The following is a 14,659-nucleotide window of genomic DNA, read 5'->3' as shown; positions in this document are numbered from 1 at the left end:
AACTTTACATACGACGAGTACGGATAGCAATATGCAGAAATACTAAGAATTTTTTTGCTAAAATTCTCAGAGTTTTTCAGACTTCCACCATTTTTCATTGTCAACTGTTTTCACGCCCAGCGGATGCTTACTAATTCAAAAGGGAATCGATTATCCCGCCATTGCTCGCTCATCATGCACTTGTGCAAAGGTTTCATAACTTTTCTCCAAGAAGGTCCATCGCGACTCTCGCAGCGACTCGCCCGACCTGAGCTGTAGCTATACGCAGAGACAAGCATGATATCTGATCACATAGTAGACTGCGAACGATGGGCAGCACTGCAGGAATCATATAAAGGAGGATCAGCCTCCATCAACAACTTCAACACGTTGCAGGTAAGCCCATGTATTGTACTATTCCAATGCGTTAATGAATTATCATACCTAACGTAGCACGCATGCGCATAAAGATTCTCTCCATCACCACCAGCGGCTCACAGAGGGCCAACAGTTATAGGGAAGACGATGCGCCGATTATCGTTGATGAGACGCACGATGGAGTCGTTGTTCCAGTAGAACAGCGCTCTCTCGGCTACCTGAGCTCAACAGCCACTTATTCAGCGCTCGAGAGAAGCGAATCATCCAGGAACCTATAATGTTCTCATCTTGAATTTCCCACGTATGGCCAGGAACACATTCTTCAATCAGCTTCCCATGTAAATGTCATCATCACATTAGGAACATTTTCCCCATTGTTATCGAATCCTGGTTAAGTTGAGTAAGCTCCTGGTGAAGTGCTTACCATTATGGAACTCACGACAACGGTTAATGGGATCTAGAGATTCTATCTACAACCATACTCATAAAATCATCAACTAGCTTAATAAAGCTAAGCTAAGATCTCTGTACAACTACAGCATTATCCTACCTGGAAATGGGAACTGACGAGGCATTTAGACAGCCTCTTGAAGAGAGCCAACTTTATCACTTCTAGTTCTGGTGTTTGAGTGAGCTGAAACAAGGAGACGGCCCTTAATGCCGACCGTCTCGGGTATCCGAACATTCATTTGGATAGCGATGGATTAAGGGGGACACAAGTAAAACGTCGCTTAGTTTAATTGCAGGCACTGAATCATAGGTACTCACGAATATCGTGGAAACTTTTCACAAAACCATAACTTATAGTTTAAATCGGAAAAAGTTTGTCATATCGAAGTTCGTGAGGAAAATAAAGAGTGTAAGTCAGCTGAATCATCATGAGTTAAGCTGAACTGGGTGGGGGATATTTCAATTTTACCCAGGTTCTGAAAACAGCTCCCAAGTTTGCATCGGGGAACTTCATCACTCGGTCCGAAGCAATCGACGTCGTGGACTATGAGCCCGACATGAAAGTGCGAGGGACGACGATGGCTGAAAATCACAGCTTCACTGAGGTACTGACATCATGTCATATCATGAGAATATTGGGAATGAATACGATGTCTCCACGGGCTTAGCCGATACTCGGACTGTTGCCGGAACGCAACGCTTTTCAGGTAACAGAGCTTGTAGAAGAGCTTCTGGACTCTAGAGACCCCAGTACTCGATACTTCATTTTTCCTACCGTCGGCGTGCTGGGAAGGAATCGGAACCGAGAGGAGCACACTGTCACCGATTTTTTACGGACGCTACTGCATGACGATTTTGGTATGATCGGAATATGTATCAGTGGGATCGATTGACAACACGATTGCGGATTGATATATGATTGGATAATGACATGTAAATCAATTTCAGGCTGTGACCGCTCAGGAAAGTTACCACTGGACGAGCTGATGGATCGTTGCTTCCCTTACTATCTCACGACATTTCATGAGACCGTGGACGAAGGGAGAACCTTCAATGACCCAGAAAGGGATTGTAATTCAACAGTATGTGCCTGTACCTGTAAAGAAAGTCGGGATTGGATTTACTGTCAACACGGGTATTGTGTGGAGATAATTTTAAACGGGAAACCTCTGTAAGTTTGGCTTCGCGTCCGCGTAATGCGGATCCAATTCCATAGGTATCTCCGAGACGGTCGTTTGCTGCCGACAGTCCGAACAGGACCTCCTTCCCGCTACCGAGGAAGACTACACGTTTCGAACACACCGCGGCCCCCAAAAACTGCAAGTACTACAGCAAGCGATATCGATCGTGTCAATGATTGGAATTGTTTCTGAAGCCGTCGTCACCGTCATTACTTAGGACTTTCTGCAGCAGGCAAGGGAAAAGCGCCGTCAAATCCTCACATGGATGTCAATAGCTGTTGGAGTGAAGCAGAAGCGAGTTCGGAGAAGGCTGAACGCCACAGTACCATAAGCGAGGTATCCCTGCCTGACCGACATGAGACGAACCGTTCGTACTCTTGCTCTCGGCCCGGGGAAAAGAATTTAGAGCAGCAATGCCACCATGGGAGCGTATGGAGTGAAGCCAGTGCTGGAGGATCAGCAGTCTGCGAGTACAGCGTCTGCACTAGCCCGATAGATAAGTGGTCCGTTGCAGAATCTGGGGTGTCCGTGAACTCAGAATCTCATACTTCGGAAAGTTCTGCCACTGTTCATGCTGCATCGGTCACTGACAAAATTTCAATTGCGTGCAGCTCGACCTCGAAGTCCTCGAGCATAGAGAGCGGTAGCGTGGATCAGAATGGATCGGGAGGGATGTCGAACGTAACGTTATCCCCTTCGTCGGTTTCGTCATCGAGCTGCTGATAAGTAGCGGAAGCAGTGCCCGATTCATGCGCACATTCTAAGAGGAGCCGATAGCTCCCCTCAGGGTGAAGTCACAATCACCTGCATGTTCTAAAGCTTTAAAACTGTACAATTGGGTTTCATCATGCCGTGTGGTGGTTTGCGTTGTCTCTGAGTGAGAACGTGATTTCCGTGGTCACCCTTGGGGAACGAGTACCGCAAGGAGTCGAAGAAGCCTAGAAGAGCGGCCCGGTTTATTCGTGAAGTTCTTTGAAGGCTTGAGATGATTTAGAAGCAATCACCAAGTTAGAGTGAAATACCCAAGAATACCAATCCCTCTGCTCAGAAACAAGGGGAACAAGCATGTCCCGAAGTAGCATGGCGCTACTTGATTATCAACTTTGCACAAGATTATACGCTAAGTACTGAGTTAGACCAAATACGCTGGCGAACCTACCTCAGCATCCAAATACTTGGAGAATACGCTGAGCCGTAACAGGCACGGATCCCTCTGTGTAGCAATGGAGACAAACAAGTTAAGTACTCCTACGCTTGACGGTGATGGCCTTGTCGAGGATGATACCGACAAGGCTCTCAAACTGGAGTCGAATCCCGTTAGACTAACGGCGTTAGTGTATCCATTATTGTAAGACAGTATTACTTCTGACGCTTCTCTCTGAGTCGCTAGCCAGGGCTTTGCTGAGCAACTCAGCGTGATGCATAGTCGGTGTTATTGCAACAGAGGAATAACCCAGATCTTGAAGTCCGTCTGGATGTATCCCATTTTATGCGAAGATTCAAGCAGGGTGTCACTCAAGTCTATGGACCTGGTTGCACTCCTGGAAATCACAACGGTTCTACTTAGGAGAGTGGAGCCACGATCTGCTAAGAATATTGTATTCGAGGATGCTATTGGTGAGAGAAGCGTGGCGAAGTCTATTCGAGTAGAAGCGAGCCAGGTGGAGCATGAATCTGTGTGAGGCAAACTTCAACACCATGGATATTCGCACGGTGCGAATCGCATCAAGGAGTTGTGACTCCTAACTTGGGAGTTATGCTTGAGGCTGAGTTTCAGCCTCTGAGAGGACTAAGTGGTCAGTTCCCAAATAAGAATACTATTCTGAGCGATTCACTCAACGATATGCAATTACACGCGCAAAGCATTTGTTACTGTGGGGAAAGTAAATCCAAGAAGAGTTGTTCGACCTCTTAGCCTCGGCCTTGGTGATCGAAGCAACTGACAACAATGGCGAACCTACCTCAGCATCCAAATACTTGGAGAATACCCAGAACCGCAACAGGCACGGATCCCCCTGTGTAGCAATGGAAACAACCAAGTTGAGGGGGGCCGTCCCATCATGAGCTGGGTGATGGTGTTGACGACTTTTTCGGTCTCTCGGCGGCAGCAGGCGCCGGGTCTCCTTCCGCCGCCGGGGCGGCAAACTCAGCCACTAGTACCCCTCAACCACAGTCGCCTAGTGCGGTTACTCCTACGCTTGACGGTGATGGCCTTGCCAAGGATGATACCGATGAGGCTCTCAAACTGGAGCGTTTTTCGGGCGCTGCCTCATCCATTCCTCTGGTCGAGTCGCGCCGACGTTTTAAGGCTCTGGCGGCTGCACGGCGCGGGCCGTAGGACATTGCTTTGGTCAAGCTCGAAGCCCTTCTCACTGGGCCGGCAGCCCGATTAGTCGACGTCTACCAGCTAGCAGATGATTCTATGAATGCGGTTGAGACTGTTTGGCAAGCCCTGGATAAGGCTTACGGCTTGACGGCGCCACAGGCTTCGCACCGCCTGCGATCCGTGAGATACTCGAGATGCCGTTGCTGCGACTCTGTCCTGGAGTGCTCTTCCTCGCACTACTCAAACCAAACATGTTTACGGTCATCTTACCGCAGGCAAGGCTCCCCGAGCCCTCTCCCTGGTTGCGTCTGTCGAAGCTTCCAAACCTCTCTTCGAGGAGGAGCGGGACAGCAACACCGAACTTGGCCTGGTCGCCGGGTTCTCTGGCAAAGCTCGGGTTCCTTCTGCCTCGCCTAGCACCTCAAGTACCTCGGCTGTTCGTTCAGTTTCTTGAGCAAACTCCAGCAATTTTAGTTTTCTGCTGGCGAATGAACGAGATTTAAATGTCGAGCTTAGTTTAACGAATCATTCACACGCTCACTGCGGGGTGTTCCGAGTTCAATCTCAACTAAGCTCAATTTCAGCTCATAATTGTAAGACATGTAGGCTACAAGTTGTAGCTGCATAGTGAGCTTGATTGTGTGCACTTGCTTATGTCACGGTTCTGCGCTCTTGTCTCAATCTTCGTAACTCAATACAGCAAGCAAAGCTTAATTTTTCCATTCTTTCTTGGCACAGTACTTTTTTGCTTGTGTTAGACCCATCGCACCCAGAAAGTAATTCGTGTTTCAATCTATCATAGATTATCTATGATACTAAGTCCTCAGGCGATCTTAGCCCACTTTCTCCTTTGTCGAATGCTGGACTTATTCACAGAAAGGAGGTTCAAAATAATACGTGTCTGAATAAAAAACTCTCCACTCACGAATACTTCACGAATAAAAATCTTTGATTGCCATAATTTTATGATGCGTGATTCCGAAGCGATTGGGTCGTCGCCATGGAGATTTGAATCACACATGAGGAGTCCGAACCACGGCGCAGTCCACTGAACGCAACCGTATGTCGTGTAAAAACTTCTCACTCGATCATGGAAGAACCAGTGGACTGGTCAAGCGGCAAACGTCAAAGAAACACCCAATTCATTGAGAAAAGGAAGATATTTTCTCTCCAGCAGATCCGTTATAAACTCGAAGTCTAGTTTGGAGTCAACCTCATCCACCGAAGATATCTTGCACTGTGCAATGATCTCTTCCAAGATGCCAGCGGCGACCTGTCCGACCTCGAGGCACTTGCTATATGAGTTGTACGAGTACATCACCAAGGTGTACCTATTTCATCCCGCCCATCTATTGCTGACTCAAGACCAGCACTCACCGAGAACGGTATTTCTGCGGTAGCTTGCCCATGATGGCTGTTTCCACTTTTTTGCACACCAAAAACCTGCAATCGATAACGTCGCGACAGAGGCAGGCTCAATGGGCTTGTCTCGTCACTTGGCATCAGCCACACGGCTCATCATCTCAATGAAGTTATCTAGAGCCATATCTGCGATAGCATTCGTATCGATCAGCCGCTGAGATGAGTACGCTCTGAAGGCTGCGGCTGACAACGTGAGAATTCCCGGTTGAATTCACGCGATTTTTCTCACCCAGTGGTCGCGACTTATCCTGTAAATGCTCGTCGAGGACAATGCCTGAGGCAAGAACTCTCTCACAGCCCGTGAAAAGAATTTGTACAATCCTCAAAGCCACAGTTGCATCCCTGACCAAAAAATGGGACAATTGCATGAGCAGCATCACCAGCTAGGAGATAGGGCACTCCAGCGACCTCCGCGGTGTGCCTGAGTGAATTTGCTATGAAATGGCCGACAGCAAAGAACGGACGTGTCGCAACGGATGCTCCCCAGCTTCCCCTGTGCGTTCGAAATGAGTTCTGTCGGTGCGTCGGGAGCTGCGAGGGAATATCGGACCATGAGGATCCGCAACATACTCACCCAGCTGGGCATCAGGGAAATACTGCGCTAGAAAATCTCGAGCGGTTGTCTCATTTTTTGTTATCGATGGGAAAGTCACCTACACAATGTGCGACATCCGTTTGGTTCCCTCAGCTGAGCTCAGAAATTTCCATATTGTGAAAAAATTCACTCACGACTGAGAGTGAAAATGTCAAGAAAACCATCGGCAATTTTCCCACGTAGTTGACCATGTGCAGCCGACACCGGAGCTCACCTGGACATCGTTATCTTCACCAGTGGGGCCGTTCCTAGCCTGTCAGAAAGAATATGATCCTGCGAGACTTTATGGAGCTACATAGATAGTCCCGGTGAAACTGCCGTCTAGATTGGCGAGACCCATTAGGAAGAAATCTCCTCTCGGCCAGATGTGGAGGCTCTCGTTGTGCATGGCGAAATTGCTGATGAAGTGAAGATCGCTAATCCTTAGTGGTGGCCTACCCCCATGGGCTATCACTAGTCGATAAGGCCGGGAAGGTGATCTCCTTATAGCCGTGGCCTATCATCTCCTCAGTGAAGGTGAGCACTCCAGCATTCGACAAGGCGTGCCTGAGCATGAATAGATGAAAGTATATATAATTATTAATAAGAGCAGTCACTGCTCTTATTGAGTCACTGCTCTTCTGCAGTGACTGGCAACCACCCTCAGGGTGGCAGTAAGTATATGCACTAGCAGTGCATATACTTACTACTTGCAGTGACTCACTGCAGATGTAGATTATATGCACTGCCCAGCAGTGTATATAATGATTATATTATATTGTAGAGGGACAGAGTCCCTGGGACAGCAGTACACAAAGGCTTATCGCGGTGGATCCGCGCTGAGCTAGCTATAGCCTGGGAGTAGGATAAAGAGTTAAGATCATATTTTCCTCTACCATTCTCATCAAAGTCTTATGGTTGGTAATACTGAGTTTACGGCTAGGGGGGCTGGGGAGCCTCAAACCACTAACATATTATAAGACTATAGATTATATTATAATCTATGTCTGTACATATGCCTAATATATCGTATTCAATTGATTGTATACCCCTTCACTAATACAGATATATATTCTAGATAGATTATACTAAAGTTGAGTCACCAGGATTTGCTGACGAAAACACCTTACCGTAATCGACTGCCAGCTCCATCACAACCAACGACTGCTGTATCTGAGGGACAGTCAGCGACCAGTGACAAAGGGACTAGGCTGAGCTACTCAGCGACAGATCGACAAAGTGCTTTCCTCCAGTCGAGTCGTGGAAGCATAGACGTCGATCCTGATAGAGAATTGATGCTATCAGATTTGGAATGCTGAAGTGCCACCTCCAATGAGGTATCCTCTAGACTGAGCGTTCTATCGAAGTGAATACAAGCGCCGGCCTTCTCAGCCTCATCCTGCACTTGGTAATCATGGTGTGATGATACAGGTACATCCTACAATCCAGAATTTGTTCAGCCGGGAGCGGTCAACAGAAAAATTGCATTCGCCATCACGTCCATAGGGAGTGAACGTAGTGGTACCTACTAGACGCGATTAGCAAGGCGATAGAGCTATTGTTGACTCACCATTGAGATCATGCATCGTTCTACCATAGACCGGTACCTGAGCATGGCGATGCACCAGTGAGATGACAGGTGAACATACTGTATGCGATAGTAGCTGCTCCTTAACGCCGAGCATCTCTGCAAATCTAAGGCCTCTTCTGGTGAGGACCTGAGCTCAAGAGAGACACTCTAGGAACGGTTTCATGTACACAGTCCGACCAAATTAATACTGCGACCAGCTGCGTGTGAGTGCTTGCGAATATCAGTGTATCTGATTTCAAATTCGCTCTCAACTGAATGATGATGATGATTTACCTCTCGTATATGTCAACTCGATATCCATGGCGGCGGAAGAGGCATCCCATGGCGCCTCCGATCGGCCCAGCGCCGACTATCACCACTCTGTTCGCTGAGTCCACCTCGATCATGGTAACGTCAAACTGACCGTTCACGGGTGAGTTTCTCAACGTGATATCGTTCGCTCTCGACCATATTTGCTACGGGTCACCCGTAACGGGTGGATTTGCCTAGTGTGAGAACATCTCAATTTTCATTGTCGATGATGAGTGATGTTCTTCGCATGTCTGAGCTGTGTGAAGGTCCACACTAGGAATATTACCGTAGACATAATAGCCGATTCTGTCTACGTCAATCTTCGTAATACTTCATAGTATTATGATGATGATCACTCTGTAGGTTAATCACAGGAACTATAGCTCATATTATTATTAATAGAAGCTATAGTGACTGTAAGTCATCATGAGTAACCTGTGACTCGCGATGGGTTTCGTCATCGTGTACACTCAGGTTCAGCAGTACTAGACCAGCATCGACTACCTCTGGGAATTCTCAACGGGACAGTGGTGAACACTCGTGCCAGTGGCACTTAATCAGGAGAATTCGGGTCCGAAATAGACAAGTGGCGATACCTTTGCATCCAACTAGAATCGAGGATATCCAACTCAACTCCCAATTATTGAGAAAAAAACCGTACATAGATTGTTGCACTTTGGTACAACATGCATGGTACACTTATGCAACACATACACCAAATAGAAGTTCATTAGATTGCGCAGCCCTTACACTCTCCATCATCCTAAGAAGATGCGTGGGGTTATGCATAGTGGAGACATGATGACACAATTTGTCATCATGTATAAGTAGCGTAATAATGTAGTATTTGAACATATTTTCGCTTTCCTCAGCTGAGCTCAGAAGTTTCCTCACTGTAATTATACAACTCTACATACGAATGCGGTTTTCATACTTCCACCATTGATTGTGTGTATGCGTGCAACTGTTTTTCACGCCCAGCGAATGCTTACGAATTCAAAAGGGAATCGATTATCCCGCCATTGCTCGCTCATCATGCACTTCTGCAAAGGTTTGATAACTTTTCTCCAAGAATGCCCATCGGGACTCTCGCAGCGACTCGCCCGACCTGAGCTGTAGCTATACGCAGAGACAAGCATGATATCTGATCACGTGGTAGACTGCGAACGATGGGTAGCACTGCAGGAATCATATAAAGGAGGATCAGCCTCCATCAACAACTTCAACACGTTGCAGGTAAGCCCATGTATTGTACTATTCCAATGTGTTAATGAATTATCATACCTAACGTAGCACGCATGCGCACAAAGATTCTCTCCATCACCACTAGCGGCTCACAGAGGGCCAACAATTATAGGGAAGACTATGCGTCGATTATCATTGATGATACGCACGATGGAGTCGTTGTTCCAGTAGAACAGCGCTCTCTCGGCTACCTGAGCTCAACAACCACTTATTCAGCGCTCGAGAGCAGCGAATCATCCAGGAACCTATAATGTTCCCATCTTGAATTTTCCACGTATGGCCAGGAACACATTCTTCAATCAGTTTCCCATGTAGATGTCATCATCACATTAGGAACATTTTCCCCATTGTTATCGAGTCCTGGTTAAGTCGGGTAAGCTCCTGGTCAAGTGCTTACCATTGTGGAACTCACGGCAACGGTTAATGGGATCTAGAGTTTCTATCTACAACCATACTCGTAAAATCATCAACTAGCTTAATACAGCTAAGCTAAGATCTCTGTACAACTACACCATTATCCTACCTGGAAATGGGAACTGACGAGGCACTTAGATAGCCTCTTGAAGAGAGCCAACTTTATCACTTCTAGTTCTGGTGTTTGAGTGAGCTGAAACAAGGAGACAGTCAGCGAGATCACGGAAAGCTCAAAGGGCACTTCGAGAACTTCCTCCATCACAGTGAGGAACTGAACCTCCTTTGATGGGCTCGTAACCGGCCAGAAACGCAGTAGTCCTGAACGGTACAAACACTATATAAGATTCTTGTGGGAAAATGTGCACATAGTAGACAACATATATAGATGACAATATAGAAATTTCGAGGAAATTCTTGGAAATTGTTGTTAGTTTACCAATGCTTCTACTCGAATTCATGTGTAAACTTCCATAATTAGTGGAGGGACGGCTGAGGAAAGCCAACGTATATTCCAACACTATACAAGACAGAATGAGATGCTTCCGCTTGGCACCTTTAATGACCATCGTGGCCAGCCGAGGGTCTTTTTCAACGTACTGTGTGATGCAATACGAGAGCGGCTGGAAGAACGAGTTGAGGGATCGAGCCTGACGATGAGATGCTATAGCGCTTACCAATGTGGGAAAATGCATTTGTTGGTGGCGATACGAAAATTCTGAGGAAATTTCGGGAAATTCTCATTGGTCCCCGTGAATTTTATAGGGAAAATTTCCCGATCTCAGCTGAGAAAAGCGAACACATATTCCTCGAACACTGGCGCTTACGGTGTGCAGAGGCATTAGAGACTTTTCGAGGAACAGCTTGTGCTCCTCCTTGAGTGGAATAGCAAATCCGTTAATTATCGAACCCAGAATCTCCAGCATCTCAGCTACGCCGTTGTGCTCAGCTGATTCACTGGTAACACGCAAGAGGGAGTGCTGTAGCGAGCGACGGATAAAAGCCCGCATGGGCATCATTTTACCTGACCACCAAATGTCAGACCTTCGCTCCGCTGCCAGTCCTATCAGGACTCACCATATATGCGGTGTAGGATTGTCTTGAGGTACTCCCTCTCTCGAGAGTCTTCTGATTCGAAAGTCAATAGAAATCTGCTGAATGCCGGTATTGATCGGAAGCTTCGCTTCGCTTTTACTACTACTACTACTACTACTACTACTACTACCTCGATATGAACTTGTTATCTATATGTTTCTTCAACGACCGAGGCTCAACTATCGGACACACAATGAACCGGAAGAAAATCTCATACCTAATTGCATGGATATAAGTGGAGACTGCAAACGCTTGAGCGGCACTCACACTGTCTGCAAATGCGGCCAAGATTGGTCAAGGACTGCCTCTTCCTCCTCCAAATCGAAGAGAGCCATTGGGTTTTTAACCCGAGGGGGTAACTGAGAAGGCATAGGGATGAGATCCATCAAATGTCAACTAAAACACAGGGTGTGTGGTGTAGCGGTATCACGTCTGCTTCGCATGCAGAAGGCCCCGGGTTCAATTCCCGGCACATCCAAAAATTTACCTCATGAAAATCGTGTTACAAGCAAGTTCAATATCCTCCTTTTCCTTCTAGTAATCCGCCATGCCGCCAACGTCTCAGTATCACACAGACATACCACCCCTCCCCTACTACCGTGCGGAATATGTTAGCCGCAGTCATTGCCACAATATCTGCCGCCACTTGGTCATCGTAGTAGTTCCATGCTTGATTTATATACCTTCAGCGCGAAGATGTGAACCCTTACTACACAGTGGCTGTTGACACGAGAACAGACGCTACGTCATGGAAGAGGTCACCACCCTATGCCTACGTTAGAATATCCAGGAGCGCTTGACGCTTGGCCAACTTCTCTTGGAAATCTCTTCTTTTGTCTCGGAGGCGAGGGTTTTCATCACCAAAGTAGAAAACGACACAGCAAGCACGGAGCTTCAACCGAAGCACCAACTGTTGGTCCGCGAAAGGCGTTTCTGAGAGCAGCCTTTGAGCGGAAGGCTCGATAACGTGCTGCTACCTTGTAGTGATGGCAATCCCGCAAAAGGACTATCCATGTCATCGCTATAGGGGATTCCCCTCACAGGAGGATCCTCGGCAAGCTTGTCGAGCATCTGATGGAAGTAAGCACATCATGATCGCTTCCGAGCATCCTGGATTTGTGACCAAATCTCGGGCAGTTTTCGTGTGCATTGTCAGTCCATTAATATCAGCTGTAGTAGGCGGCGACCCATTGCTTGATGACAGAGAGGATCTACTGGTAGAGGATTTACCTAATCGTGGCGCCCAACGTCACCAGAGGGATGGTTGGACGGTGCTACTCTTAAATGGGGAGGAGGCGCTGAGGCGGTCTCTCGACACACGCTGTTTGACGCTTTGGATGAGGTTCATGATGGACACTGTACGGCCCCTATACGGGGTAGAGGAGACTACTAACTGCCAGTGTTGGAGAAATATATGTTCGCTCTCCTCAGGAGTTTTCATCACCAGTCATAGAAGTTATTATTAGAATTCGGTTGGAAGTGTACAGAAATCGGCAGAAATTTCCCAAAATTTCCGCAAAAATTTTTTCATATTTTCACCAACACATGTAGTTGACTATGTGCATATTTCCCCTTCACACTGCTATCAGAGGCAACGGAGAAACGCATCACGTCCGACGCATATCTCATTCAAGCTTTTTTGAGTGTTCTTTTTGTTATTATATTTCCGCCCGCTAAACGTCAAAAATTTACTTTCACATTTCGGGCGGTTAACTGAACGACTCCAACAGAATACAATTGGAGTACCGTCGATCGGATCAGCACATCGAGGCCGTGCTATACATCATATTCTGAAAAACAACGCAAGATTAAGTCGACGAGTGTTCGCCAAATGAAAGTGGAAAATATGAATCGCTTCGCTCCGTCCCGACGAAAATTGGTAAATATGAATCGCTTCGCTCCGCATTTCTGAAGTTGGGAACTGAAATATACGTAGCTTGACCTGTCTGCTAGGCTTAGTAGCAACTGTGTGTGTGGCCATGTGGTTAGTAATCTTTCATCGACTTGAGACTGTTAGGATTTTTAATCGATCACTTGTGGAACTCGCCGGTATTTCTGGAATTGAATCAATTGACAGGTTTCACCAATTCTGAATTTGAGAATTAGTCATAAGCCCCAGTAGCCAAGGTTCAACGTTGGATTCCTTTCATCCAGATCTGTCACTATTATTCCTACAATGGCCGTCTCAGCGAGCTCCAAGGGTCGCGTGCTCTGCACTGGTGGTATGGGTTACATCGGCTCGCACACCATCGTTCAGCTACTCAAGGCCGGCTATGATGTAAGCGTCGCATAGTCCTCCTAGTGGTATCTTTTATTCTTCGCAGTGCGCTATCCTCGATAACCTGTCCAACTCCAACCCGATCGTCCTTGAGCGTCTGAAGACTATCACTGGTGTGGACGTGCCTTTCTTCAAGCTCGACTGCTGTGATGCTGAGGCCATGCAGAAGCTCTTTTCCACTGAGCATTTCGATTGTGTGATTCACTTTGCTGGCTTCAAGGCTGTTGGTGAGAGTGTTGAGAAACCTCTGATGTATTACTACGACAACATCACGGGCACCATCAACCTCATGCAAGCTATGGTTGACAACAACTGCAAGAGAGTTGTTTTCTCTAGCAGTGCGACTGTTTACCAGCCTCAGGAGAGGCCCCTTGTTGAGACTGATTCCCTCGGGCCCATTAACCCCTATGGACAGACTAAGCTGATGACCGAGCAAATCATGGAAGATGTGTGTGTTGCTGACAAGGATATGAAGGTGGAATTACTCCGTTACTTTAATCCTGTTGGTGCCCATCCGTCCGGCCTCATCGGCGAGTCACCAAATGGTCGCCCTAACAATCTGATGCCTTACGTACAGCAGGTTGCTGTTGGCCGTCGTCCCTGTGTGAATGTATTCGGCAACGATTATGATACTCGTGATGGAACCGGTGTTCGTGATTACATTCACGTTATGGACTTAGCTGATGCTCATGTTGCTGCTGTTACTTACCTACTACGCGATGATATTCACGGTGCGCACATCCATAATCTCGGTACTGGACGTGGCGCTAGTGTGTTGGAGATGATTCATGGTCTCGAGGAGGCTTCAGGGAAGAAGATTCCATATAAGATCGTCGCTCGTCGCCCTGGCGACTTGGGTAGTGTCATCTGCAACCCAGCATTAGCCAAGAAGGAGTTGGGGTGGGTAGCCACTCGTGATATGAAGACTGTCATGGAGGACTCTTGGAGATGGCAGAGTGAGAATCCCTATGGTTATGATGAGGAGGCTCCTAAGGAGGAGGCTGAGTAAACCGTATGCAGCTGAGTGGTAACTATTATACACTTTATGTTCAGTGTAGTAGGAAATCCTCTATTGTTGTTGTTCCTAAGAATTTCTACCATACTTCTGTCGTTGGGGGTATTGTGCATACGTTCACAACCAGGATGGAGCCGGTTTGTCGAGTTGGAATGAATTCATGGGCATCGGCGGCTCCTATGGGAGTTGGCATCGCGGTGGAACAGCGTTGTAATATATGATCGCTTTCCTCAGCTGACCGTAGGAGTTTCCTCACTAATTATAGGAGTCCATATACGAACTAGGGTAGAAATGTACAGGAATCAACAAGCATTTTGCAAAATTTCCTCAGAAATTCCATATTGTCACCAACATATGTGGTCCACCATGTGCATATTTTCCCACACTGCGGTGGACTTTATAGATTTGTTTCACTAAGGGAGG

General features: G+C 47.1%; 2 protein-coding genes and 1 non-coding gene across 3 annotated transcripts; 2 read left to right on the top strand and 1 right to left on the bottom strand.

The window, feature by feature from the left end:
• Positions 1 to 300: 300 nt before the first annotated feature.
• Positions 301 to 12,014, bottom strand: Pmar_PMAR011514 (Serine/threonine protein phosphatase 2A 57 kDa regulatory subunit B' theta isoform, putative; the record flags this gene model as incomplete). Its single annotated transcript, XM_002773628.1, has 12 exons — positions 301 to 423; positions 478 to 575; positions 9,961 to 10,044; positions 10,093 to 10,169; positions 10,405 to 10,498; positions 10,676 to 10,872; positions 10,926 to 10,999; positions 11,074 to 11,160; positions 11,211 to 11,302; positions 11,542 to 11,626; positions 11,720 to 11,876; positions 11,921 to 12,014. Coding segments are annotated over 12 exons (1,262 nt in total), but the record flags the coding sequence as incomplete, so codon positions are not given.
• Positions 11,350 to 11,421, top strand: Pmar_PMAR011515. Its single transcript has one exon. It is a non-coding gene; the product is annotated as a tRNA-Ala (tRNA).
• A 1,072-nt stretch (positions 12,015 to 13,086) lies between the features above and the next one.
• Pmar_PMAR011513 (UDP-glucose 4-epimerase, putative) lies at positions 13,087 to 14,339 on the top strand. The gene is made up of 2 exons (XM_002773627.1): positions 13,087 to 13,221; positions 13,268 to 14,339. Exons 1-2 carry the CDS (start codon positions 13,120 to 13,122, stop codon positions 14,228 to 14,230), a joined length of 1,065 nt encoding a protein of 354 aa, XP_002773673.1. The 5' UTR covers positions 13,087 to 13,119; the 3' UTR covers positions 14,231 to 14,339.
• Positions 14,340 to 14,659: the final 320 nt, after the last annotated feature.

This window comes from Perkinsus marinus (genome assembly GCF_000006405.1).
Source record: "Perkinsus marinus ATCC 50983 genomic scaffold scf_1104296958712, whole genome shotgun sequence".
NCBI lineage: Eukaryota > Perkinsozoa > Perkinsida > Perkinsidae > Perkinsus > Perkinsus marinus.
This window is presented reverse-complemented; position numbering and strand designations above follow the sequence as displayed.

Excerpts from the sequence above, each read along its gene's own strand:
- Pmar_PMAR011513 (XM_002773627.1), top strand. The coding sequence starts at position 13,120 with ATGGCCGTCTCAGCGAGCTCCAAGGGTCGCGTGCTCTGCACTGGTGGT. Across the intron at positions 13,222-13,267 it reads TACTCAAGGCCGGCTATGAT|TGCGCTATCCTCGATAACCT; the intron begins GTAAGCGTCGCA and ends TATTCTTCGCAG.